A 27101-nucleotide genomic window follows, 5' to 3' on the forward strand; every position below is an offset into this window, starting at 1 on the left:
TGCAGCCTTTATTCTTCAAGCCTTATATACCATAATATATATGGTGAATGCTATGCGGGTAGCGCTGTGGGTAAAACCTCAGTGCCTAGGGCTTGCCGATCGCATGGTCGGCAGTTCGAATCCCCACGGCGGGGTGCGCTCCCGTCGTTCGGTCCCAGCGCCCGCCAACCTAGCAGTTCGAAAGCAAGTAGGTAGCGGGAAGGTAAACGGCGTTTTGTGTGCTGCGCTGGCTCGCCAGATGCAGCTTCGTCACGCTGGCCACGTGACCCGGAAGTGTCTCCGGACAGCGCTGGCTCCCGGCCTATAGAGTGAGATGAGCGCACAACCCTAGAGTCTGTCAAGACTGGCCCGTACGGGCAGGGGTACCTTTACCTTTACCTTTATGTGGTCAAAGCTAAATGCCTGACTAGAATAACTGAATGATGCAGATGTCTGCAAAGGCATTTTGGTTAGATTCACCTAGATGTTCCCTTTCAAACCCATAGTATCCAAAGCATATGTTTAAAAGACTTTTATACCACTTTAAACAATTAAGGAATCCTGGGAACTGCGGTTTGTTAAGGGTGAATTGCAGCTCTGTGAAGGGTTTCCTCCTAACTCAAAGCATATTGCAGTTCTCAGGATTCATTGGGAGAACCAATGGTAGTTTTTTGAAACAGGGCTGTGAAGAACCCCACCCCCTTTATATAGTAATATTTCCAAGACGATCCAAAGATAGATCTTTTAACCAGATCTCCTTTGGTAAAAGTTTTTAATACATTACTTTTCTCCCTAGAGCCTGCTACTGGATATTCCTACTGTTTCCTTTACACGGAGATAGAGAGAGAGATGTGAAGTTTAACCCTGGTCTTTTGCACATAACACACAGTCTGATAGGTAAAGCTGCAACAAATAAATAAATGAAGCACAGCTTAGAAGAAATTTTCGCTTCCAGCTGAAAAGGGAAAAGGGAGCAGTAGAAAGATCAATGTTTTTATCTGGAGAATTGGAAAGGAAGGAAATATAAAGCTAATTTGTATTTCTCATGTTCAGTGTGCATTTTTTGTCAGTTTATATTTTCAACTCCAATTCGGGAAATATATACGATCAGACGGCAACTGGATACTTGGAACAGTGAACCACCCCCAGATTTGCAAATACCATTTCCTCCCACAAGGTTGTCTGCATTCATGGCTAACTTTTTTTATAGTCCTCTCTGGCATCCTTGGTCGCCTCTCACACTTTGCTTCTTTAATTTTGGAAATGCAGTACTACCTAAATGAGTATTATTAATTTTTTGATAGAAAGTAATCAGTACTGATATACAGACGTGAGTTTCCTACTTGTTAAATAATAAGACTTAAAACGACAGAATTTCTCACAAGTACCTTTCTGTAATAAAAGTTCCTAAGTTTATACAGAAGCAAAATGCTTGTTTTTGAGGCCACATGCTAGAACAGTCTTTCAATTATTTTCCAGGGGAGCTTTCAATATTATTAATTTTTAAATGGAATTTATGTTTTAAGCTATTTGCTTAGCTGTGTATTGTTTTTAATCGTATTCCGCATGGCTTTAGGTGTCTTTTGTGCAACAGAGAACGTAGTATAGATGTGATGATAAATTAAAGCAAACAAACAAACAAACAAACAAACAAACCGGGGGGGGGGGAGAGAAAGAGAAATACTACTACTTTGCTGATTCTTAAGAAAACATTTAATTAAAATATGCACTATTCTAATTCAAACTTCCTGTAAGCCTTGGCTCAATGGTCAGGGATGATGGAAGCTGTAGTTCAAAAGTATATAGAATAGACCTGGGTCATATATTGATATGCCGTCCAACACTGGTTTGAAGTCCATATCGTGATACTGGTTTCATAATTTTTAAATTGGCAATATACACGATGTGTGTTTGTGTGTCCGTTATGCAAAACTCAAAATGTGGGGGAAATGGGGAGGCCAGCCAATGCTTTTCTCGATTCCTGCAGCCCTTGTTAACTCTGCCAGTTCAGCTCTCCCCTTCTGCTCACAAGAGCAGGTGCTGGCATAAACCACAATGCGGGGAAAACCACAAAGCCAGCCAGTGCCTCTGCATAGCTCTATCCTTATTCCAGACATCGTGATTTGAAAACCTGATACAGTGGTACCTCTGGTTACGTACTTAATTCATTCCGGAGGTCCGTTCTTAACCTGAAACTATTCTTAACCTGAAGCACCACTTTAGCTAATGGGGCCTCCCTCCACCGCCGTGCAATTTCTGTTCTCATCCTGAAGCAAAATTCTTAACCTGAGGTACTATTTCTGGGTTAGCGGAGTCTGTAAGCTGAAGCATATGTAACCTGAGGTACCACTGTATTGCTCAGCCCTGCTGTTCGCCTCGACACAGTAGTTCCACCCTTTGGATTTGATATCCCGCTTTATCACTACCTGAAAGAGTCTCAAAGTGGCTAACATTCTCCTTTCCCTTCCTTCCCCACAACAAACACTCTGTGAGGTGAGTGGGGCTGAGAGACTCCCCAAGAAGTGTGACTGGCCCAAGGTCACCCAGCAGCTGCATGTGGAGGAGCGGAGACTCGAACCCAGTTCCCCAGATTACAAGACTACCGCTCTTAACCACTACACCACACTGGCTCTCCCTTATTTCAGACATCGTGATACATCAGTATATCGTGCTCTTCAGTGCCAGATTTACGTATAAGCTAAACAAGCTATAGCTTAGGGTCACACTCTCTTGGGGACCCCCCCCCCAAAATTTAAAGGAAACAAAAACTGGATGTACATTTCCAAAATATAAGATAAAAAAACAAATTAAATAAAACCTACATACAGCAACAGTGTTTTGTGTCATGTAGGCTCCTATGATGTAAGTAACGGGCCCTGCCTGCTAGCCTACTCCCTAAAATATCATTGGTTTCTATATATATAGGGTGCCTACATTCTGCACGTGCAAATGGCTTTAGATATCTATTAGGTCCATAAATTACCATATTGCATATATTCAACACAAAAATCCAGCAACAATTTGTTGTTGACAAAGGACAGCTGGACATATAAAGGGCCCCATGACCCAGTAGCATAGGCCCTCATCAAACCTAAATCTGGCCCTGGTGATCTTTAACTGGTGATATAGGTTGTGATGCTGGAAACCAGATATTGCCCAGCCCTAATCTAGATGGCAGGGATGCGGGAGGCGCTGTGGGTTAAACCACAGAGCCTAGGACTTGCCGATCAGAAGGTTGGCAGTTCAAATCCCCGCAAAAGGGTGAGCTCCCGTTGCTTGGTCCCTGCTCCTGCCAACCTAGCAGTTTGAAAGCACGTCAAAGTGCAAGTAGATAAATAGGTACCGCTCTGGCGGAAAGGTAAACGGCGTTTCCGTGTGCTGCTCTGGTTCGCCAGAAGCAGCTTAGTCATGCTGGCCACATAACCCGGAAGCTGTACGCCGGCTCGCTTGGCCAATAAAGCGAGATGAGCGCTGCAAGCCCAGAGTCGGCCATGACTGGACCTAACCGTCAGGGATCCCTTTACCTTTAATCTAGATGGCACCAAATTGGGCACCTACCCCTGCGCTACACACCAATCTGGCTCCTCAATAACTAGCCATGTCCTTTTGGATCTTTGCCTTTGAAATAAGAACACATGCAATGGGAAAGGCCAAGCATGCGTCACAAAAGACTATCGTGCAAACGTAACAAAACAACGCTGAAATAAAATGTAATCATTGAGAGATTTCAATCTTATTTTAAAGAAAGTTATTTCTCCGCTGATGCGGACTATAATCAGCAGGCATCAACCTCTGCCCCAGTGGCTGTGCCAGCGTCTTTTCTGCTAAATGTGTCGCCAGCACTTCACAGCATGTGCCAATAGTCCTTGCAAGAGCATGGCAAGGCACCTAAAATAATTAACGCAAGCCTGAGTTATCTTAATTATATGTTACTGGCAGCATGATTTGGGATATTTGGGGGGGGGTCACTGGCGGGGAGGGAAAGGTTGGTATATAAGAACGGCAGGAACTGAGGAAGGCAAGGGCTAGGACAGCCAACAACGACAGCAACAACAGCGGCCCAAATAAACCTTGCTGGATGCAACTTAGTTTGTCTCTCTCCTGGCAGAGATTCCGCTGATCAGAAGTGGCAGCTCCTCGCCCCCGGCCCATCTCCCTCCCCAAACAAGCAGGACAAGGGGTGCTTGGCAGGTGGCGGATGGGATGCCACAAATGCATGGCAAGCCTCTGAGGTGCCTTGGCAGGCTGCCATGTCATGTGGCTGTTCCTCCATCCCAGAGGAACCTTGGTTTACAGATTTCCAAAGAGGGCACTGGAAAACGCCGTCGCCTGCAATGCAGATTCCAAGATACTTGTAATTGTTGTTCTTTAGAGTCCAGTACCCAAGAGGTTTCGTGATCCACTGTGTCACCTTGAGTTGTGGCTTCTACAGGTTTCCAAAAATACATTAAAGATCACCAAACCTCTGGCCTAGCAAATGTATGGTCAAAAGAAGTAGTTACACAATGCAGTTTTCTTAAGAGTAGGGGGAAAGGGCGGCACAGCACAAACAGTGAAGGAGGACTCCAATAAGGATGAAAATCTCTAAATGCTCATAGCTAGCATAGGTAGCTACAGACCCTTAATGTCCAAACCAAGATGGGTAAGAAGTCAGGACCAGTGCTGGACGTATAGCAGGGTCAGGACAGCATTGCTGTATGCTTACATTGTTGTCTTGGTCTTCACTCACCCTACCCCACTGTCCTGTTCACAGTTGCGAAGAACATTCTTATGTTATGAATGGCTGGTGAGACCATTAAGAAGAAGAGGTAGGAATAGACCACTATAGATGTGGGCTGTCCCCTGGATCAAGTGACTTTTCTTCTTTTTCTCAAAATTCTTAAACTAGCTCAAGGTCGTCACCTGGAACGGGCCAGATGATTCATGGAGAATTAATCACAGTCAGTGCATCGTTTGGAAAATAAAACTTTAGAGCCGACTTGCCCAAAAATGTCAACTAGACATTCCATTTTGCTGACTGTAACCTTGGTTTGGGACGCGGGTGGCACTGTGGTCTAAACCACAGAGCCTACGGCTTGCTGATCGGAAGGTTGGCAGTTCGAATCCCCATGACTGGATGAGCTCTCATTGCTCGGTCCCAGCTCCTGCCAACCTAGCAGTTTGAAAGCATGTCAAAGTGCAAGTAGATAAATAGGCAGGAAGGTAAAGGGCGTTTCCATGTGCTGCTCTGGTTTCGCCAGAAGCGGCTTAGTCATGCTGGCCACATGACCCGGAAAAACTATCTGCAGACAAACGCTGGCTCCCTCGGCCTGTAAAACGAGGTGAGCGCCGCAACCCCAGAGTCTTTCGCCACTGGACTTATCTGTCAGGGATCTTTTACTTTTTAATCTTGGTTTAAGAAGTCATTTGGCTCCTAGCTTCTATATCTGTGTTTCTAACGCTGCCAAGTGAGAACAAACCCATCCACCATGCCCCAGTACTGTACAGAACACAAAAGCAGCAACAGTTTGTGTTCTCAGAGTCCTAAGGGGGGGGGGGTAAATTAATAACGATTGCTTACTAAAGTTAAGTTCAAAAGTCAGCAGAGCATGAGTGTATGAGAAAAGAGACAGAAAGAGAGAACAATTACCATTTCCCCAACTTCAGTCTACAGCCACAACTCCTGCTGTACCACCTGAGAAGCATCGGGGGCTGCAGCTGTTTGTTATGATCCTCACATTTGTAAGCGGACTGGGATTAAGTTACATATATGGATCAAAGCAATCAAGACTTCTGACTGCAAATTTCACATGGTCAGATACACAAACACAGAGAGCAGGGCTGGGTGTGATTATGGTTGCTGGGTTGTGGAAATAGCCGGGCTTAATTCACTGCGAAGCGATTAACCAAGTGCAGATAAAAGGAAATGAAAAACAACGCAGCCCTGACTTCCCACATGCTTCAGCAAGCTGAGCAACATCGGTCACCTGCCTTGAACCCCACCCTTGTTTTCTTCCCCTACTCGCCCTCCCAAGTTTGAGAGCCCTCACCCTAAAGTGACACGTTAAATAGCAAAGAGAAACGTGTGGCAGGAGTACAGGAAAGCAGGTAGATAGGGAAGCAAGAGTTCAAGAGCACTTCAGATTTGCTCATTCCATGCTGCACAGATAGAGGGAGAGGCACTTGAAAGGAGGCGATGAGCAAAACAAAGGGAGAAATGGATAAAATAGTATAGGAAGGTATTATAATAGACCACATAGCTATGCCTTATGCCCTTGGATAGCACCTTCATTTTCAAGCGAGGGTGACCGGGTGGATGTAGCCCTTGAACTGACCAAGGCTGAAAGGCCAACAGCATTGGTTGTGCCTGCTCATTAACAGGTAAAAAAGGTCCAGTCGTGGCCGACTCTGGGGTTGCGGCGCTCATCTCGCTTTATTGGCCGAGGGAGCCGGTGTACGGCTTCCGGGTCAGGTGGCTAGCAGGACTAAGCTGCTTCTGGTGCACCAGAGCAGCGCACGGAAATGCCATTTACCTTCCCGCCGGAGTGGTACCTATTTATCTACTTGCACTCTGACGTGCTTTCAAACTGCTAAGTTGGCAGGAGCAGGGACCAAGCAACGGGAGCTCACCCCGTCGCAGAGATTCGAACCACCAACCTGATCAGCAAGTCCTAGGCTCTGTGGTTTAATCCTTGCTTTGGCTGTTAAAGATAAGACAGTAGGAGCCATTTTTGGTCCTGCCCCAGACCAGTGATCCCCTCTTCCCAAGAGCTGCAGATTCATCCTTCAAAAGCATTGGTACCTTGTTTGGGGAAAACAAATGAACATTTGTGGAATGGTGCTCCCCTGCTGCATGTGCATAATCGTGATGATGAGAGACTAAAATACAGTGGTATCTCGGTTTAAGAACTTAATTCGTTCTGGAGGTCCGTTCTTAACCCGAAACTGTTCTTAACCTGAGACACCACTTTAGCTAATGGGGCCTCCCGCTGCTGCCGCCACATGATTTCTGTTCTAATCCTGAAGCAAAGTTCTTAACCCAAGGTACTATTTCTGGGTTAGCGGAGTCTGTAACCTGAAGCATCTGTAACCTGAAGCGTCTGTAAACCGAGGTACCACAATAGTGGGAAATGATATACAGTGGTACCTCGGTTAACGAACTTAATTCGTGCCAGAAGTCCATTCTTAAGCCGAAACCGTTCTTAAACCGAGGCGCGCTTTCCCTAATGAGGCCTCCCACCACCGGTGCCCTTCCACCGTTTGGCTTCTGTTCTTAGACCAAGGTAAAGTTCTCAAACCAATACACTATTTCCGGTTTTGCGGAGTTTGTAAAACAAATCGTTCTTAAACCGGACTGTTCTTAAACCGAGGTACCACTGTATAATGAAATGAAAAGGATGTTTTGTAAAAACCTTTGTAAAAAAACAACAAGAAGACAGAACTATTTAAAATGTATAGGAACTTATTCATGTATGCTACTACAGCAGCTAGAATGCTACTTGCCCCAAAATGGAAAGAAGCAGAAGTCCCAGCAAAGGAAGAATGGATGAAAAAACTTATGGGAATACGCGGAAATGGCAAAACTTACCGGAAGTAAAAGAAATCAAGATAACAAACTTTTTTAAATAAAATAATAGAAATGGTTTATTGAATATTTACAGACAAATTATAAACAGATAAGATCATTGGCAGGACTGTTGTAATAACCTGCAGTTTTGTAAGAGTATATATTTAAAGTAGATGAATAAATGAGCAAATTAAGTTAATGCAGGGGATATTAAAAATAAATGTAAGGATATTAAAAATAAATGTAATGAACCACAGAAAGAGGGGGAAGGAAGTCAAGTTTTGAAATGTAGAAATGATTGTAAAATTAATGAAATGTATAAATTTGAAAAGTATAAATAAAATTTGAAAAATAAATAAATAAAATAGTGCAATTCTCTTAAGCTTTTTTTTTTTTTTTTTTTAAAAAGTCACGAAACCTGTATCTTAAGGGGTAGCCTACCAGGTGTCACATATTGGGTTTTTGTTTGTGTGTGTGTGTTTATGGGGGTGCACGCACGAGAAGAACATGGGAATGAATGGAATATGCCAGGCAAACCTGCTGTGGGCAATATGAAGCTGAACGACAAACCCAATCTATCCATCTGGAAGGACACAGCCTCCAAGTTTTAAACACTTATAAAAGGAGCCTGGGGCAGACATCAAAAGACAGTGTAAATGAAGGTTTGTCATAAAAGCTCAGAGCGCTGAAGGAAATGCAGCTATCATTTGGGAGTATATTTATTCTGCTCTCTTTTTGTGGCCACCAAGAAATTATACAACAGCCTACCAAGGCAGGATTTGGAATCCTTTGATCAGCTCCGGCCACTTAAATAAAAAATATTGAAAGGATATACTATACAGGAGGGACCACAGAGTGCAACAAGAAGATGTGAGCTGTGGGAATGCTGTTGAAAAAGGGTGAAGGGTGTTATCCATGCTCCTTTGAAACTTTTTAATCTTCCTCCCCCTTTGAATTATAAATGTGTGCAGGTCTGAATGGATTACAGAGGACAAAGGTGTACAACTTCTTATACAAGGGTCAAACTCACTTAGAAGGGAAATGAAATTAATCTTAAAAAAAAAAAAGTTAAAACGAATTCAAAAGGCACCTGACCCCAGGTAAAGGAACCCCTGACAAATAAGTCCAGTCGCAAACGACTCTGGGGTTGCAGCGCTCATCTTGCTTTAAAGGCCAAGGGAGCCAGCGTTTGTCCACTTCTGCAGACAGTTTTTCCGGCTCATGTGGCCAGCCATGACTGAGCTGCTTCTGGCGGGACCAGAGTAGCACATAGAAACGCCGATTAGCTTCCCACCAGAGCGGTACCTATTTATCTACTTGCACTGTGTGGTTTCGAACTGCTAGGTTGGCAGGAGCTGGGACTGAGCAATGGGAGCTCACCCAGTTGCGGGGATTCGAACCGCCGACCTTCTGATCGGCAAGCCCAAGCGGCACAGTGGTTTAACCCACAGCACCACCCGTGTCCCATATATATATATATATATATATATATATATATATATATATATCCCTATAAAAGCTTATAGTGCAATGGATCAAAAATTATAAATATAACTGACATTATCAATATAAACCTACAGAAAGAGAAGGAAAGAATTGGGGACTTTATCAGGAAAGCACCTGACCATTTAATTTTTTTGCCCTCGAAGTCTGTGCACATGCTCCCAAGTATTCAGAACAACCCCAAATATAGGAAGAAGACCTTACAGTAGCGTGTGTGGAAAAACCTGCATTATGGTACTGGAATCATTGGCCAGCTGAATTACTTTATTCCACTGCTTTTAGTGTGTGCTTAAACTTCTCGCTCTGAAATTAATGGGAAATTAAAGCGCTCAACTTCAGCTGTGCCACAGCCAATATTTCCTTATCTTTCTTGGGTCCATGCTGAGAAAACACAAGATCAATAAGCAAAGCAGAATGGAAGGGCATAATCCTCTAGATCTGACAGCTCGCCCTCTTGCTTCTTCATTTACTCCCACCTCAAATATGTTCTAACATGTGTGCACCCACTGCTCTTTTTGCCTACAAAAATATAGGAGTTTTGTCAGCGCATCACTGGGGATGCCGAGTGATCAAGTTGAGACACCACAGGAAGTGAGGGATAAGCAGAAATGAAGGTTAAGAGGAAACAGCATCTCTTTTCTGCCAAGAGGCAGAGATAGCCTGGAACTCCCTCCCTAACTTATTTCACACATTCATTTGTTTGTACTGCAGCCAAGGTAATAGAGATGTTTACCACCATTCAATTTCTCAATTTCCCACAGCCAGTTTAGTCTCATTTGCATCGTCAAAAGATGGGGGGAATGACAGCCTCTCTATCTCATGCTACCAAGGTGGTGTGTCACTTCCTAGAAACTCTTCTCTCATAGTTCTGTTCTACATTACAGTCGTACCTTGGAAGTCAAACGGAATCCGTTCCGGAAGTCCGTTCGACTTCCAAAACGTTTGAAAACCAAATCGCAGCTTCTGATTGGCTGCAGGAAGCTCCTGCAGCCAATCAGAAGCCACGGAAGCCTCGTCAGACATTCAGGTTCCAAAAGAATGTTTGCAAACCGGAACAGTCACGTCCGGGTTTGTGGAGTTCGGGAGCCAGAACGTCCGAGATCCAGGGCGTTCAGGATCCAAGGTACGACTGTTTACTTCGGTAATTTCTAAAGCTCTGTTCAAGTAAGAGGAAGCTTTTACTGGTTATTTTTTGATGGTGCTGCAGTTTCCTCTCACTGCTAGAGTTTAAAAGACTAACACAATCAACATGGCCCTGTGAGCTTCAGAGCATCATTTAGACAGGGGCTGGCTTTGTGGGTTTACTTTGTGAGATCTAATCTGATGATGATGATGATGATGATGATGATGATTTTGAAGTCAATCAAATGAAGCTGAATACAAAATGATGGCTCAAGTAGTGGACAGAGTTGCCCACTGCACCTTATGATTCATGCACTGGGATGGCCCTCTTATACAAGCACAAATCAACATCTGAGTCGCCGCAAACCAGAGAGTCTAATAATCTAATTCTAGTTGGCAGAGGGGAGTTTTTGCTTTTGCTGATCTTGTTAAAGAACAGGGAGTCAAAAATGTATTGCTGACTTACTGTACATCACCTAGTTATTTGTGGATCCAGAATTGGCCTCCACGGTCACTGACGGAGTCACTGTTAAAACCGTGTTTATGGAAGCCAACCTTACTTGGCTATGAGTCATGGCCAAAGAAGAAAGAAGAAGGCATCAACTAGTCTTTAACCAGTAGGTCTTATCTACCTTCTGCCCACCCCAAACCAAAAAAGGAGCAAGTTTTCAGCAACCACTCAGAAAACTGGACCTCGACAGAAAAGTTATATCCTGTGTCTCTTGATCTTTGGCACCAACACAGCAAAAGCCTCCTTATCTTCACAATGAGACAGAGGAAAAGGGATACGAAACCTATGAGATAACTAAGAACACATCCCCAATTAAGAGGTTGCTGTGACATCAATAGCAGGTTATGCAAGTGTCCTATTGCTTCTTTATCTGATAGTGTTTACATGGATTTTCTCTCCAAATAATTTATATATTAACCAATATCCAATTCTTAAACTCCATGGGGTGTTGCTAATTGTTTTCCTTTTAGCATAAAAGCATTTCAGCATTGCAGATAACATTATGTCTAAGAAGTTCTGTTTGCTATCCCACTAAAAAAAGTATGTGTGAAGGAAGTTTTATATATATATATATATATATATATATAGATATATATATATGCTTTCGTAGATTTTCACGGGTACAGGAATGCAGGTTTTGGTGTCCTCGGGTGTCTTCCCGTGTAAAAGTTGGGGTGTCTAGGCGACGTTTCGACGAGGTCTCACTCGTCATCTTCAGGCTGGTGCTTTCGGCTTCTTGTTACTGGAACAGAGCTGGATCTCAGTGTTTGAGTTCCTATAAATACTGTAGAGGGGGTGTGGTGTGTAGCCTCCAATGTTCTGGGCAGAGAGGAAGTTCCCAGGCTAGTGTGCCTTTTCTTCTTTTGTTCCTTAATTACTTGAGAGATATCTTGAGTGATTTCTTGAGTGATATCCTGAGTACCACTTAGGTGGGTCATTAGGTGTGGATTAGTTGTTAAAGTCTTTGTGTCTTGACCTCTTGAACTTTGTGAAGAGTTTTCCTGAGAAGATGGCTGTACTGTACTTTGTTGTGCTCTGGCTTGGCTTCGTGTATAGGGGCGAGCTGTGGTTTTGTGGCTTGTGTCAGCCAGGTCTGTGTAGGGATTGCAGGGGGGTGCAGCATCCGGAGGTGCCACCATGGATTGGCTACTGGATGGTGTCTGTACTTCATCTGTGGAGAGGGTCTGGGTTTGGGTCTGGTGTGGTTGATTGGTGTTGGCGTTCTGTGTGCCTCTGGATCTGGTGTCAGTTTTTGTGGGGAGGGCTAATTTCCAGATGTCTGGCAAGCGGGATGTGTCGTCACGCTTGTTCATGTTGTGAGGGTGTTTCTCTATCTCGATGGCTTCCATGATTATTCTCTTGTGGTGATGTTCCGTGTTAAAGAGCAATTTGGAATCTGCAAAATTAATTTCGTGTCCTGTTTCTTTCATGTGTTGGAAAAGAGAGGAAGTTTTTTCTTCTTTTTTGACGGCATTCTTGTGTTCTGCGATACGTGCATTTATTCGTCTGTTTGTTTGTCCAATGTACGTGGCTGGGCAGACTTTGCAGGGTATTTCATAGATCCCTTGGTTTTCCAACTGGATTTTATCCTTGGGGTTTCTGAGGATATTGGCTATTTTTTGGTTGGTGCAAAAGGCTGTTTTGATATTGTGTTTATGGAGGATTTTGCTAATTTTATCTGTAGTGCCCTTGATATAAGGAAGGAGGGCCATGCCATTGTTTTCTTCTGTGTCTTGGTTTTTGGGGGGTGTTTCCTTTTGGATTAGCTTCGTAATCCTGTTTTGCTGGTATCCATTGGCAATTAACACGTTTGAGAGATTCTGTAACTCAGTTGTCAAGTGGTCTTTGTCCGCCAGGCGTTTGGTTCTGGAGATGAGAGTCTTGGCTACGGAGTTTATTTGTGCAGGGTGGTGGTGTGATTGTGCATGTAAGTAGCGGTTGGTGTGTGTTTTTTTCCGATAGATAGTGTGTCCTAGGGAGCCATCAGGTTTTTTGTAGATTAGGACGTCAAGGAAGGGAAGTTGGTTGTTGGCTTCTATTTCCATAGTGAATTGTATTTTGGGGTGTAAGTTGTTGAGATGTGTGAGGAAGCTATCCAGTTTTTCCTTCCCGTGTGGCCAAATTACAAAGGTGTCGTCAACATATCTGAGCCAAAGTTTGGGTTTGTGTTCTGACTTGTCTAAAGCATTGGTTTCAAAGTGTTCCATGTACAGGTTTGCGATGACCGGTGAGAGGGGTGATCCCATAGGTGCTCCTTCTATCTGTTTGTATCTTTGTCCATTGTGGATGAAGTACGTGTTGGTTAGGCAGTGGTTGGTCAGGTCCAAGATGTATTCGGGGGGATTGTATTTGTTTTGAATAGCTGTCAAGGCTTCATTAATGGGCACTTGTGTGAAGAGAGATACAACATCGAAGCTCACAAGTAGGTCATTAGGATGTAGGTTTTGCTTCTTGATTGTTTCTATGAACTGGAAGGAGTTTGGTACGTGTGAAGAGATGGATTCTGCATAGGGCTGAAGTTGCTTGGCGAGAAATTTAGCGAGATTTTGTAGAGGTGAGCCTATGGAGCTGACTATTGGTCTGAGTGGTGTTCCTTCTTTGTGTATCTTGGGGAGGCCGTAGAGTTTGGGGCATCTGGATGATTTTTCTCTGGGGATGATTCTTAGCTGGATTTCTTCACTGATAGGAGAGGCTTTTATTTTGGATTTGGACAATATCAAAACAGCCTTTTGCACCAACCAAAAAATAGCCAATATCCTCAGAAACCCCAAGGATAAAATCCAGTTGGAAAACCAAGGGATCTATGAAATACCCTGCAAAGTCTGCCCAGCCACGTACATTGGACAAACAAACAGACGAATAAATGCACGTATCGCAGAACACAAGAATGCCGTCAAAAAAGAAGAAAAAACTTCCTCTCTTTTCCAACACATGAAAGAAACAGGACACGAAATTAATTTTGCAGATTCCAAATTGCTCTTTAACACGGAACATCACCACAAGAGAATAATCATGGAAGCCATCGAGATAGAGAAACACCCTCACAACATGAACAAGCGTGACGACACATCCCGCTTGCCAGACATCTGGAAATTAGCCCTCCCCACAAAAACTGACACCAGATCCAGAGGCACACAGAACGCCAACACCAATCAACCACACCAGACCCAAACCCAGACCCTCTCCACAGATGAAGTACAGACACCATCCAGTAGCCAATCCATGGTGGCACCTCCGGATGCTGCACCCCCCTGCAATCCCTACACAGACCTGGCTGACACAAGCCACAAAACCACAGCTCGCCCCTATACACGAAGCCAAGCCAGAGCACAACAAAGTACAGTACAGCCATCTTCTCAGGAAAACTCTTCACAAAGTTCAAGAGGTCAAGACACAAAGACTTTAACAACTAATCCACACCTAATGACCCACCTAAGTGGTACTCAGGATATCACTCAAGAAATCACTCAAGATATCTCTCAAGTAATTAAGGAACAAAAGAAGAAAAGGCACACTAGCCTGGGAACTTCCTCTCTGCCCAGAACATTGGAGGCTACACACCACACCCCCTCTACAGTATTTATAGGAACTCAAACACTGAGATCCAGCTCTGTTCCAGTAACAAGAAGCCGAAAGCACCAGCCTGAAGATGACGAGTGAGACCTCGTCGAAACGTCGCCTAGACACCCCAACTTTTACACGGGAAGACACCCGAGGACACCAAAACCTGCATATATATATATATATATATATACTTTGCTTGTGTTTGTATGTGCAGCATTTATACTTTTACCTAGTAGCTACTGTGAACTTTGAACTAAGGCAGGTTTCTTGGTAGTCTGCTGCCGCCTGTCAGTGGTACCTTGGTTTAAGAACAGCTTAGTTTATGAACAACTTGGATTAAGAACGTTGCAAACCCAGAAGTAGGTGTTTTGGTTTGTGAGCTTTGCCTTGGAAGCAGAACATGTTTCACTTCCTGTTGAGTGTGATCTATTTGTAAACTGAGTCCCCCGATGCTATGGGAAAGCACACCTTGGTTTAAGAACACTTTGGTTTAAGAACACTTTGGTTTAAGAACGGACTTCCGGAACAGATTAAGTTCGTAAACCAAGGTACTACCGAATTCATTCAATCAGAAACACTGAAGAATTTTACAAGCAATATTTACCAGTTCCAAATAATAGGTTCCGTTTTGGGATACTGTGAAGCTACATGATGGAGATATGAGCACTCCCTTATATAGGAAACCTACTGACTTGCTGGCTCCCAGCTTTTTATTCTCAATGCAAATATTGTGTGGGGTTGGGGTGGGGATTTGCTGCTCCTTGCGCTAGCTGAGAGGAACAAGGTGTGCTCACTTCAGTCAGCCAGAGGAGGAGGAGGAGGAGAATGATTATTTATACCCTGCCCATCTGGCTGGGTTTCCCCAGCCACTCTGGCAGGCTCCCAACAGAACAACAACAACAACCATTAAAACTTCCATACACAGGGCTGCCTTTAGATGTATTCTAAAAGTCAGATAGTTTCTTTGACATCTGATGGGAGGGCGTTCCACAGGGTGGACGCCACTACTGAGAAGACCCTCTGCCTGGTCCCCTGTAACTTCACTTCTTGCAGGGAGAGAACTGCCAGAAGCTCCTCGGAGCTGGACCTCAGTGTCCAGGTAGAACAATGGGGGTGGAGATGCTCCCTCAGGTATACTGGGCTGAGGCTGTTTAGGGCTTTAAAGGTCAGCACCAACACTTTGAATTGTGCTTGTTTGATCTACTGTCACTAGTCAAGGTTAGTTCTTCTGGGCTGCTGCCTTCTGTTTCTCAGTATTCCCTGGCAACGGGGGGAATTGCAGCTGCCAGAGCCATGTTTTGAGGTGAAGAGCAGAAGACAGGGAGATGCACCCAAATATTTTCCTGCTCCAAGCAGTTTCCCATAGTGGAGACCTTAAAAACCTCTTACAATGACCTTCCAAGTCTAGAGGGGATTGTAATGGCCAAGGTGTGCACAGTTCTTAGGCAGTTGTGTGGAGAAAACAGAGCTCCACGAAAAAAGCTTTCACCTCAACCAAGCTCTGCTGAGTCACAGCAGACACTTTTCATCTCAGCCTCCTCCTGATGCAGTGGTTCTTGATAAAGGAAAACCTCAAGTGTCTAAGGAGAGAAATAATAGATGGTCTCGGGTGTTGCAGTAAATTATCAAAGTGTGTTGCGAGAGCTTGGGATAGAGTCTATTTTTGTTGCCATCACCTGGCTTTTCCCTTCCTTTTCTTGGGCACTCCGGAAAGAAAAAGAACACTTTACTGTGAAGAAAACTTGCAGCAAATGCTCTGGGAAGGGGAGGGGAAAGATAAAAAGGAAGCTTCTGTTTTGCAAATTACTGGCACCACGACTGCACTCCGAGTGGACAAATATTTTTCTTGGCAGGTACAGGGCACAAGTGCCTGATTCAGGAATAGCTGGGAAGGGTATTGTAATGCTTTCTATCCTTAAAAAAGAAAAGAAAAAAAGGAGTATCTATGTCTCACTCTTCTAAAAAAAGACATTAACATAGCAGATTGGATGGCAAGGAACAAGAAACCTTCTGCGGAAACTTGATAGTGAGCACAGAGACTTCGAGATAGGAACAGAGAGGTCGTTTCCTGCTGTCACAAAAAAAGGGTTGTTGTTTTATTTATTTAAAAAGAACCTGATTGTCATAATGTGATTATGCATTCCATTACGCTGTGGGAGGAAAGTGATGTATAGACTCCTAGTAAATTAGTAAAAATGTATAAATCAGAATCAGATACATGTTGGAAATGTAAAGAGAAAGAAGGCACCTTGTGCTAGATGTGGTGGTCATGCGAAGTAGCGAAAGCTTTCTGGGAAATGATTTAAAGATAGCCTTTTTGGGGGGGACGACCCAGGAAGCTTTCATTTTAGGTATAATAGGTGATGAGGTACCCAAAGCTCAGGGAAAAAATGTTTATGTCTGCCACAATGGCTGCCATGATGATTTGTGCTCCCAAATGGGAAGAAGATACAGTTCCAACCAAGGAGGAATGACAGACTAAATTGATGGACTATGCAGAGATGGCGAAACTGACCGGAAGAATAAGAGACCAAAAAGAAAAAAAATTCAGGGAAGAATGCGGAAAATTTGTGGAAAACCTGATAAATTACAGTGGTTCCTTGGTTTACGAACTTAATCCATTCCGGAAGTCCGTTCTTAAACCAAGGAGTGCTTTCCCTTAGCAGCAGGGGACTCAATTTACAAATGAAACACACTTAACAGGATGCAAAACATGTTTTTATTCCAAGGCAAAGTTCACTAACCAAAACACCTACTTCTGGGTTTGCAGCGTTCTTAATCCAAGCTGTTCATAAACTAAGCTGTTCTTACACCAAGGTACCACTGTATTGTAAACTTAATACATTAGCAGGATTAACGCAGAATGAGCGGTGAAGATATATAATAACGGGATCTTTAAAAGGGAAAAAAATAAACAAATGAGGGAATAATCAGAATATGCAGTACTAAAGATAAAACATAAGAAATCACAGAAGGGGTGGGTGGGAAGTGGATTTGATGGGTTGACTTTATTGAAATTGTTTAATCGTTGTAAAACTGAAAAACTGATAAAATTTAGAAATGAAATAAAATGTAGGTGCAATTAAAATAATGTTTTCTCCCCCCCCCCCCAAAATGGCTGAGAAGTTTCTGACTTTACCTGCAGAACCACCACATGCACAAAGAAAAATGGAACCGGGCAGGTGTCAGTGGGGATAGAGAAAGGCTATTCATCAGGAAATAAGGATTTGTTTTAAGTTTTTCATGTGTGCTAAAACTCAGTCTAAGGGTTGTTTTTTTTTAAAAAAACAACTGTTTAACCACATCAGTTAACAAACATGTATACATATGCTATAATGTTATTGTTTCAGTTAAATAAATTGTTTAAATTGTTATTAAGGAAATGATTGATATTCTCCTTCCAATAAAGCACAGCAGAAAAAGTTGTCCAAATACAAGCAGTTAACTTATTAAACCTCACAATAATTTCTTAATTATCGGTCTGTGTATTTCTAATAGTATAACCAAATCAGTAAATTTTTGATATAACTGTAAAAACTACTTTGAAAATTTATTATTCCAAAAATGAAACCTTCATCTGGTTGTAAATATTAAGATTATACCAGGAAGAATGAGTCTTTCTGTAAAAAAAAAAAATGATTTAAATCAAGTCTGTTTGGCCCTAGACTTCTGTATCTTTTTGGACTCTCCACCTTTTAAAATTCCATTGGGAGCATCTGCTAGGATGTGTCTGCAGTTGCTGATGTAGTTAGCTACTGAAGTTCAGGGGGCAGGGCTCTATCCACCCAGACCAGGCATGTCCAAAGTCCATTTCAGGGCCTAATCCAGCCCACCAGTTGGTTTTAATCCAGCTCCTATGGCAGTTTATTTCCTGGGGTAAAATCCTCAACAACTCCAACCCTAAAAAAAACCTCAACAACTTTGGTTGGCCCCCACGGTCCTTCATCAAATCTGGCCCTCTTTGGAAAAAGTTTGGACACCACTGACCCAGACTGGCTACTGATCTTCCTCAAGCCCCCTGCGTCCTTGGCTGGTTTTTTTGGTTTTACCTTCTGGCTTGCCTTTTGACCTTGCCCATTGGTTTGTCTTAGTTCAGGCTTAAGAAATGAGTTCTTACTTGGGTTCCGACTTAGTCCTATTAACCTTTGTCCCGTGCCTCCTGGCTCACCTCAGACAGCTGATGATGTCCCAGCCCTGACAGTGGGGAGGACTGCAGAGCAATCTGTAAATGCAGCCTGCAGTTCATGCTTTAGAAGGGAAACAATACACCCAGCCTTTGGAAAGTATTTCTGGCGAGTGTTTTCAACAGCCCTTGAAGATTAACAACACTTATATGGATCCACTGTAATTAAAACAATCTCTAACAACCCTGATTTCTGGCAGAACATTTCTCTTCCTGAATATTCTCATTTCTATTACCACTTCAATCGACTGTACATTTGAAGTACGTAAGTACATCAACAGTGCAAGCCTAACTCCATGACAGCGTCAACTATAAGAATAGGATGTGTTCACTACAGCAGCAGGTGGAAAGAGTAACTTCTGGTTGTAGTGGTGATGATGGAGGTGCCCAGTAAGCTCTTGCTGTTGGTAAGCAATAGGTAAAGGGACCCCTGACCATTAGGTCCAGTCGTGGCCGACTCTGGGGTTGTGGCGCTCATCTCACTTTATTGGCCAAGGGAGCCGGCGTACAGCTTCCAAGTCATGCGGCCAGCATGACTAAGCTGCTTCTGGCGAACCAGAGCAGTGCACAGAAATGCCGTTTACCTTCCCGCCAGAGTGGTACCTATTTATCTACTTGCAGTTTGACGTACTTTCGAACTGCTAGGTTGGCAGGAGCAGGGACCAAGCAACGGGAACTCACCCCGTCGCGGGGATTCGAACCGCCAACCTTCTGATCGGCAAGTCCTAGGCTCTGTGGTTTAAACCATAGTGCCGCCCGCGTCCTGTTGGTAAGCAATACAAATCCCCCAAATGTGGTGACAACAGGCCACTGGTTGCTTTGCATCTCCTAAGGAGTCCAGTTCTTGGACCCATCAGCAGCAGCGGAGCAAGCCGATTGGGTGCCCTGCACCCAGGGCGGGAGAAACTGGGGCAGGACGCTCCATGGGGCCTCTGAGGAGTCTGCCTGCCTCCTCCCACTCAGCCACCCTACAGCTGAGGGGGAAGCAGCGGGCGGACCGTGGCTCGGGCACGCTGCAGGCCCTGCGGTGAGTGCCCAGTGGTGACACCCGGGGTGGCCCACCCCCACCGCACCCCCCTTCCTCTGGCCCTGCCCATCAGCAACAGCAGCCAAAACCTTGTGCAGCAAAAAGCTCAAGGAATAGCCACTAACCACATCTCCTACTGTGGCTGGCATGAGCAACAGGGCTTGGGGATGCTGCACACACTGCTTTGTGTTTGTCAGGGTTTAGATCGCTCTGTTAGTGCACTTCTTGGTATCTCTGCAAAACTGACACGTTGTGCTGCAGTTTAATTGCTATGGGAGGAATTCAACATTGTGCAAAGGCAACGTCCCATCATTTTGGCTTGCCAGTGGAACGATTCCCATTTTTCCTCCTCTCCCCAGTCCACTATTTTGGAGATTCTCCTGACCTCCCCGCCCTCCCGAGATATTTTTTTTTTGGGGGGGGGGAGGAGAGTGGTGAAACCATACTGTGCAAGTGGAAGGAATCGCACAGGACTTATGCTAACGGCACTCATTAGTTGAACCCTTCCCTCTGCGATTTTCACAGCAATAGCTATGTAGTTTTAATTGCTAGGGGTCTCCAAAAGACACTTTTTTAAAAAAGCAAGCTGAAACAAACAAGGATTCTCAAAGTTAATACAAATTCAAGAATTCATCTCCCTTTACAACTGTGTACTGTGTGCACTCCAAAGGTCCTATGTGAATTTGCACTGGTATAAAATTATTCATGTTAATTTGGAACTTTGCAAATAATAATCCAAATGCATAAAATTATGAACCGAACAGCTACGCTCTTCACATTGTCAAATCGTAAAGCAAGTCATTTACGCTAAAAACAACTACTAAATACAAAATAATAAATTAAAACATATGAGGATATCACATTGGCTCTACATTTTAAAGCAAGATGATATAATCTCGGCAAACTGTGCCTCCTAGGAATTATGTAGTCATAAATCAAGAAAGGAAACATTAATAACCTCTTTGACAACTTTTTCTGAAAAGCTCCCAAATGCATTAAGGTATGAACTTGAAGTGCGGAAGTTTGCAGAACAGAAACTTTAGCTTTAAATATTTGTTTCAGTATCAGTTCCCAAGGATGGCATTCAACTAAGTTTTACTCAGCACAGACCTATTAAAGGGTCTGTTTATTCATTTCCAAAACTTAAGTTGAATACCACCCCTATTATCTTATTAGAGCCCACATTGTTTCCTCTATGGGGGGAAAGTGCCATGTGGTGTAAACAATTGTTTTAGCTTGGATGTTCTTAATTGGTTCTAGTATAAGCCACTTTAGGTCATTCTGAGAAAAATGGCTTAGCAAACATTTAGGTAGATAGGTAGGTAGATAGATGATGATAGATAAGATGATAGATATAGATAGATAGATAGATAGATAGATAGATAGATGATAGATAGATGATAGATAGATGATAGATATAGATATAGATATATATAGATAGATAGATGATAGATAGATAGATGATAGATAGATAGATAGATAGATGATATAGATAGATGATAGATAGATAGATAGATAGATAGGCAGACAGACAGACATGACGACAGGTGGCCCACGGGGGGAAATTTAAATGGCCCACAAGCCACGCCCGAACCGAGCCGCCCACTCGTCGTGTCCCCGTGCGCTGCGCTAAACCGGCGCAGTGCAGAGCAGGGACTCGCTTCCGCGGCGCTGGAAATTGTGTCTGCGCATGCGCAGATGCAATCCGGCCCACAGAGTGATCTCTGCAGCAGTGAACCAGCCCAGGCGAGGTAAACCTTGCCAACCCCTGCCTTACAGTTACTGAAGGGAGTCAAAGGGTTTTGCAGACCTTCCTCTGTGTAGTAGAAGAGGGAGATTCATGGGCAGAGCAGGAGATCTCCTCCATAGGGGCCTCCTCATTGCACCCAAGGAAACCTCTGCCGTTTCCCCTTTGCAATTGATGCTCTTGTGGCAGGGAGAACAAAATGCAGTCATTCCAGAGGCATGTCAGGGCAAATCGAGAACACCTTTGGATCCCAAAGCCCCCTTGATCTCCCAGAATATGGTGGTGGGGAGAGCAGGGGAAGTTTGCCAGGCCCAGGGGTTTCCCTCTATGCCACTTTTGGATGCTCCATTGTTTGGTGCTCAGGTCTGCACCATTTGAAAGGAAATATACGAAGCGGTGTCACCAGGTGGCCTCCCCTCTCACTGATTAAAATCACCTATATTTGAACCAATTCATCCATCCTGGCCTAATTGTATATGTTCCTTACGTTCTTTAGAAGTAGCCTATGACAGAAAGGAGGCCTAGACATCCTCGTAAATAAATAAAACACATGCACACATATTACTCTTCCCAATTAATGTGCACATTGATTGGGATTACCTACGCTGCACATATAACACAACCTCCTTGATTAACACTGCTCATTAACTTTAATGGTCCTGCATTCCCGCCTCTTTAATTTGCCATACATGAAAAAGACCCAGGGCTGTATCCAATCCTGCTGTTCCGCTCACGGAACAGACTTCCAACTTGTTGCGGTGGATCTTCCCCTTCCTCTTCCTCACTCCCTCAAAATCTGCTCCAGAAATCTGCTCCAAAATCTGCTCCCGAGCAGATTTTGGGGGTGGAATGGAGGAAGGAGAGAAAAGGGAAGTTACACAGTTCCGTTGCATGAGACAAAGACTGCTTTTGCACCACCGAATGAATCCCCAAGGTTTTATTGTTAAGCATGTTCATGCTCACCACTAATCAAATTATGTACCATTGGCAAATTTAACTCCATTATGAGCTTGTCCTCAAACAGAGGTTGCTTATACACACAAGAACAGCAGTGATCCTCCTGTCACTCCTGAACTCCACATTTTATACTCCTCTCAGCTGTACATGCAAACTCATCTCACGTACACCCTCTGCTTTCGGTGTACTTCCAAGCAATGTCTTTATCTCGCCCTTATGCACCACCAGCAATGTACAAGTTTTCAGTTTTCAAAAAGCCAGGGACTTTCAGCTCTGTAATACCCTTCTAGAAATCTAGAAGCAAACTAAGTCACCACCACAATCCAAATCAATCAGTCTATGGCTAGTACCATAAAGCCTAGAAAATGGCAGAAGGGATTTCCTTCTTTATCAAGCAGTGCTGAGAATGCCAATTTGATTATTCCAACACCTGTAATCTGACAGTCTCCTTAGTAGGTAGCTTCCATAATTGTCAAAAATAATTTGATTAACAAGCCTATTAGTTAAGGGTGAACGGGCATTGTCTCTGTTCCTGAAGCTGGTCTGACTAACAGAGACATCCTGGCAATAGATGTGTTGGCTGCTTGTTATTAGAAAGCTGTAACCAAGAGGGGAAAAACTTTATTTAAAAATAGAGAAACACCCCTCTCTCACTCTTCCAGTATTGTAAGATTTTCAGAACATATGCACAACTTCTCTAACAGTGTTTCACACATTTTGGTTTTAGGTGTACATTTCTAAGACATTTCAAAGGAACACTTTAAAAAAAAAAGTGTGAATTTTACAAAACGTGCACCATATTGGTACACTCATCAATGAACTGTGACCAGCTTCTTCTCCTTTTTGAGTGTACACTCAACAGAAAATGCATTGCTGCCCAATGGGTGAAACCACTTTCAGCATTAGCAAATGGCAAAGGTTTGAAACTACCCAAAGTCCACATGAATTACACTTTCTATCTCACAAATGTTCACAAACATAAAACCAACTATGCAAATTTACAATAAGGAACAGGATAAATCATCATCTTTGCCAATGTTAGGAAAAAAGCTTACTTGGTTTACCTCCCTGGTTTTAGTTCAATGCTTAACTATGCTCTCAAGTTGTTCATTCACCACCTGATGAGTTCATTGCTAGACATCATTTCTTTGTGTAGGAAACTGAGTGGAGAATCAGGAAGTCCCTAGTCAAATATCACAGCCGCCAACTCGCTAAATGGCTTTAGGGAAGCCACTCTCTTGCTCAGCTGTCGGCCCACATGCCATATAGGGGAAAATATAACTACCCCATAATACAGGGGTGGGAACCTGTGACTGTCCATACGTTGTTGGATGCCGACTCCTATGAGCTCCAGAGATGATGGGAGTTGTAGTCCAATATCTGGAGAACCACAGATACCCTCCAACCACTGTGAAGTTACAGCAAGATCATGCACATGAAGCATTGTTAATTCTCAAATAAAACACTATGCCATTATTAAGTTTTGTACCAGAGGGATCTTTTGACACTGAATTTGGATACTTAAACATTCAGAGAACAAATGAGAGTTTTATGCATCCATTGGATTTTCCAGAAGGCTCCGCCTGGAAGCAAACTACCAGCGGCTTCTAAAACACAGTTTTATATGATTTAGAAGGGTAGAATATGAGCTAATGCATGATTAGGGGGTCTACCTCTTACAGGAAGACTAGAATTCATATATTCTTACGGTCAAGCAAAGATCAATAGGATTTCTCAAGATACAAACTGCACCCCCTTCTGCCTTAGATACACTGTCTGGTTAATTCTGCAGAAATAAGTAACATGAATCCAGATTTTCTAGTGTTCTTGGAACAGATAGCACCCCATTGCAGGCAAAAAGTCTCAAACAGCATTGAATTAGTCTAACAACTCATAGTGTGCAGAATTCCCATAATGCTCTCCTTACAGGCGCCATCGTTCCTACAGAATATTCCTGAGGGCCAGTATGGATGCAACACAGACTCTTCCTTAATATCTGCTAAAGACATGGGCCCAGACCACAGGGTTTCATACTCCCTCTTCCACCGTTTACTATGATTAGAGTTCACTGTTGGAACAAGAGTTATCTGGATGAGTACCAAACACATTCCCACTGAACCAGGACTTGCTAATCTGTTTCAAGGGTTGGTTTCACACCCTAATTAACATGAGAAAGGATATGCAGGAATTTGGATGAGAGAGGGGAGAGGATGGAGGGAGCTATTCCGTGGTCCATTCCATAACCATGGTTAAGGAAGGTCCTCATTACATCTGTACTGACTCCAAATACGCTTATGTGAAAGTGAAGAAATCTGTTCGTCTCCTCAAACACCAGTCACTACGCTAGTGGTAACAGCCCAAAACAGACAATACTTTAGGCTTGTTTCTGCAACAAGAAAACCCTCCATGTGCCCCTTAGCTGGGGCACATACGCTTCCACTTTTTGTTCTAAAGTACAGTGGACGCTTGGGTTGCGAACGTGATCCGTGCGGGAGGCATGTTCACAACCTGCAGTGCTGCATCTGCGCAAGCATGGGTCGCGATTTGGTGCTTCTGTGCATGCGCAAAGCACAATTTAGCACTTCTGCGCATGTGCCAAAACCCGGAAGTAACCCGTTCCGGTACTTCTGGGTTTGGTGCAGTGCGCAACCCAAAAACGCACAACCTGAAGCATCTGTAACCCGAGGTATGACTGTAGTGAAGTGCTAACAACATGGAACCCTAAAACACTCAATGAGAAGGGCAGGCAAATCAGAATATTTTACATGCCAATTATAAGGGTTGGAGTGTGAATTAGCACACTCCAACAGCTTGTTAGCATCCATTTGGATAGTGATTTGCTCATTTGGAAACTGGTTTTTTGTTTTTTTCTAAATCAGAACTATGTCTTTGATCAAGCTGCTTTTTTTCCCCCAGTAAAGAGAAGAATTTGATTCCTTCCTCTAGGGTTGTTGTGCTTGTTTTTTAATGGAAGCGCCTCTTACCATTAGAGTCTTCCACTTCTTCAGCGGTAGTGTGGTTCATGGAGGCATGTTGAGCATGCGAGGTTACAAGGCTGACAATGCGTGGTCTTGGTAGTGTCAGTGCCTTCCCATGCACTTTCAGGGAGTGCTCTTTCAGCTGGCTGATTGTCATGGTGGAAAATGAGCAGCAGGAGCATTTGTAGGCATGTTCACCTGGGTGAGCGAAATAACAGGCAAGTCATCAGCTCACAAGACGAGAGGTGGGGTGGGGAATAGGAAGGGAGGAGAGGGGTAGGTGGAAGGGGGCAATCTCTTTCTCCTCCTATTCAACTCAGCAGTGAGAATCCCATGGGTTCCTCCTCTGGGTAGTCCTAAAAAGAGAGTAAAATCATTTTAACTGTCCTATTTCTATTGGTCTCGGGGCCAATAGGGCCATCACAGAGGATGCTTTTGTCTCCCTGGTTGTAGCTCCTAACTGTGCATGGCGACTGGACCAGTTGATTTTATTTGCCACAGGTAGAAGATGCCAACCCAAAGCTACTCTGAGGTACAGCTTTTGCCTGCGGCAAACAAGTCAACCTTCCAAGAGTCAAGAAAGGAGACAGCAGGGGTGGAAGCTGAAACCACAAACACATTGTCCATGTGACTTGGCTCTTAGTGGGTCATGCGGCCAATGATGTGACCATTGCCCAATCCTGATTTGGGTCATGAGGCCATGGATGAGGAATCATAGACACTCCATTGAATACCAGGGCTAGGCGTAAAGGCGGGTGGGTGTTGCTCATTAATGCTTTCTTTGGAAGTTAACTTGGAAATGGAGAAAAGCCCCTTTATGTTTTCTTGCACACAAGGACAGCAGCGTATATATAAAACAAATCAGAAATTTCAAAGGTTATGGCATTAGAGGATGAGCCTGATGCAGGCTGCAAACAGCTCCTCAGAAATCCCTTGCTTTACTGTTCTCTGTAAATAATGCCATTGTATTTGGTATCACCCCTTTACCATCCGTCTTCCTAACCGTTCTCTAAGAATGAGCTCTTTTCCCTCCCAACGTGAAACCATCTGCCAGACTGATAATCCTTGAGCTATGCAAGCCTAACACAATGAAGCAGGGCCTGGGAATGAGATGCAGCATAACCAGTGCTTGGGCCAGAGCAGGTTAACAATAAAGGACAGAACTTGAGAATGCCATTGTACAGTCAAGATTACAAAGCCAGATGGAAACTGTGCTACAGGAGCCAAAGCAAAGAAGAAAAGCCATGCAGTTAGGAACTGTGGTCCAAGCCATAAAGAAGTTGCAAAGCAGCTTTTGGAGTGCATGTGGAACCAGCCATGACCTGAGAAGCAAAAGTGGCCAAGACTTGGCTTGTGATGTGGCACACACAGAGGAGATAGTCTCCCACGTAGTGAAAATAATCTCACTTTGGAAACGACAGTCCTCCATCACATACTAAAGCTGGAACTGTGAAAAACCTAAACTGTATACCTTGCGCCAACATGAAAAGGGATTGACCAGCATTTGTAACATTTTCTGGAGGATTGGTGAATAAACGGGAAATCATATTATTTCCTTTCTTCAGCCAGGATTGTATCCAGTGAGAGACAGCATCCAGTTTCCATGATTCCTTGTTATTCACCTTTTCTGCTTCTCCCCATGCTCCCCTCTCCACTGTGGAGAAAAGTGAATGACCGAAGCAGGAGATTTCTTGGGCCCTCTGGGTCCAATCTGAATGAAAGGTTGGGTCCCATAGGGCAGGGAGATCCTACATTCAAATAAATGGATCTCAGTCCTGCACTTCTCCATGAGAGGGGCATGAGAAGGTCAACGTGAGGCTGTGCACAGAGGGTGAGCCCTGCTTCTGGTCCTTCCTTGGACAGAAGGACCATGGACCCGAATATGTACATGGGCCACTGGCCACAACAAAGGAAGTGTGTTATCGAGTGTTATAAGCCAAATTAATACCTTTTAAAAACTCTGATTTAAGGGGACTGTATTTAT

General features: G+C 43.8%; 1 protein-coding gene and 1 long non-coding RNA gene across 6 annotated transcripts in view; one reads left to right on the plus strand and one right to left on the minus strand.

The window, feature by feature from the left end:
* LOC309332611 overlaps positions 1-27101 on the plus strand; it is a 311558-nt gene that overhangs the window by 50009 nt on the left and 234448 nt on the right. The gene's annotated exons all lie outside the window — the stretch shown is intronic.
* The window catches only part of ZNF462 (zinc finger protein 462), a 141877-nt gene that overhangs the window by 22901 nt on the left and 91875 nt on the right, over positions 1-27101 (minus strand). For 4 of the 5 annotated variants that reach the window (XM_081844688.1, XM_081844686.1, XM_081844689.1 and 1 more), the window contains exon 7: positions 25124-25315. The exons of the other annotated variant lie outside the window; for it this stretch is intronic. In XM_081844688.1, the coding sequence (XP_081700814.1) occupies positions 25124-25315 (192 nt within the window). The remainder of the gene's footprint in view (positions 1-25123; positions 25316-27101) is intronic. 5 annotated transcript variants of the gene reach the window in all.

Source organism: Podarcis erhardii (assembly GCF_964252035.2).
Source record: "Podarcis erhardii genome assembly, chromosome: 17".
NCBI classification, from domain to species: domain Eukaryota; kingdom Metazoa; phylum Chordata; class Lepidosauria; order Squamata; family Lacertidae; genus Podarcis; species Podarcis erhardii.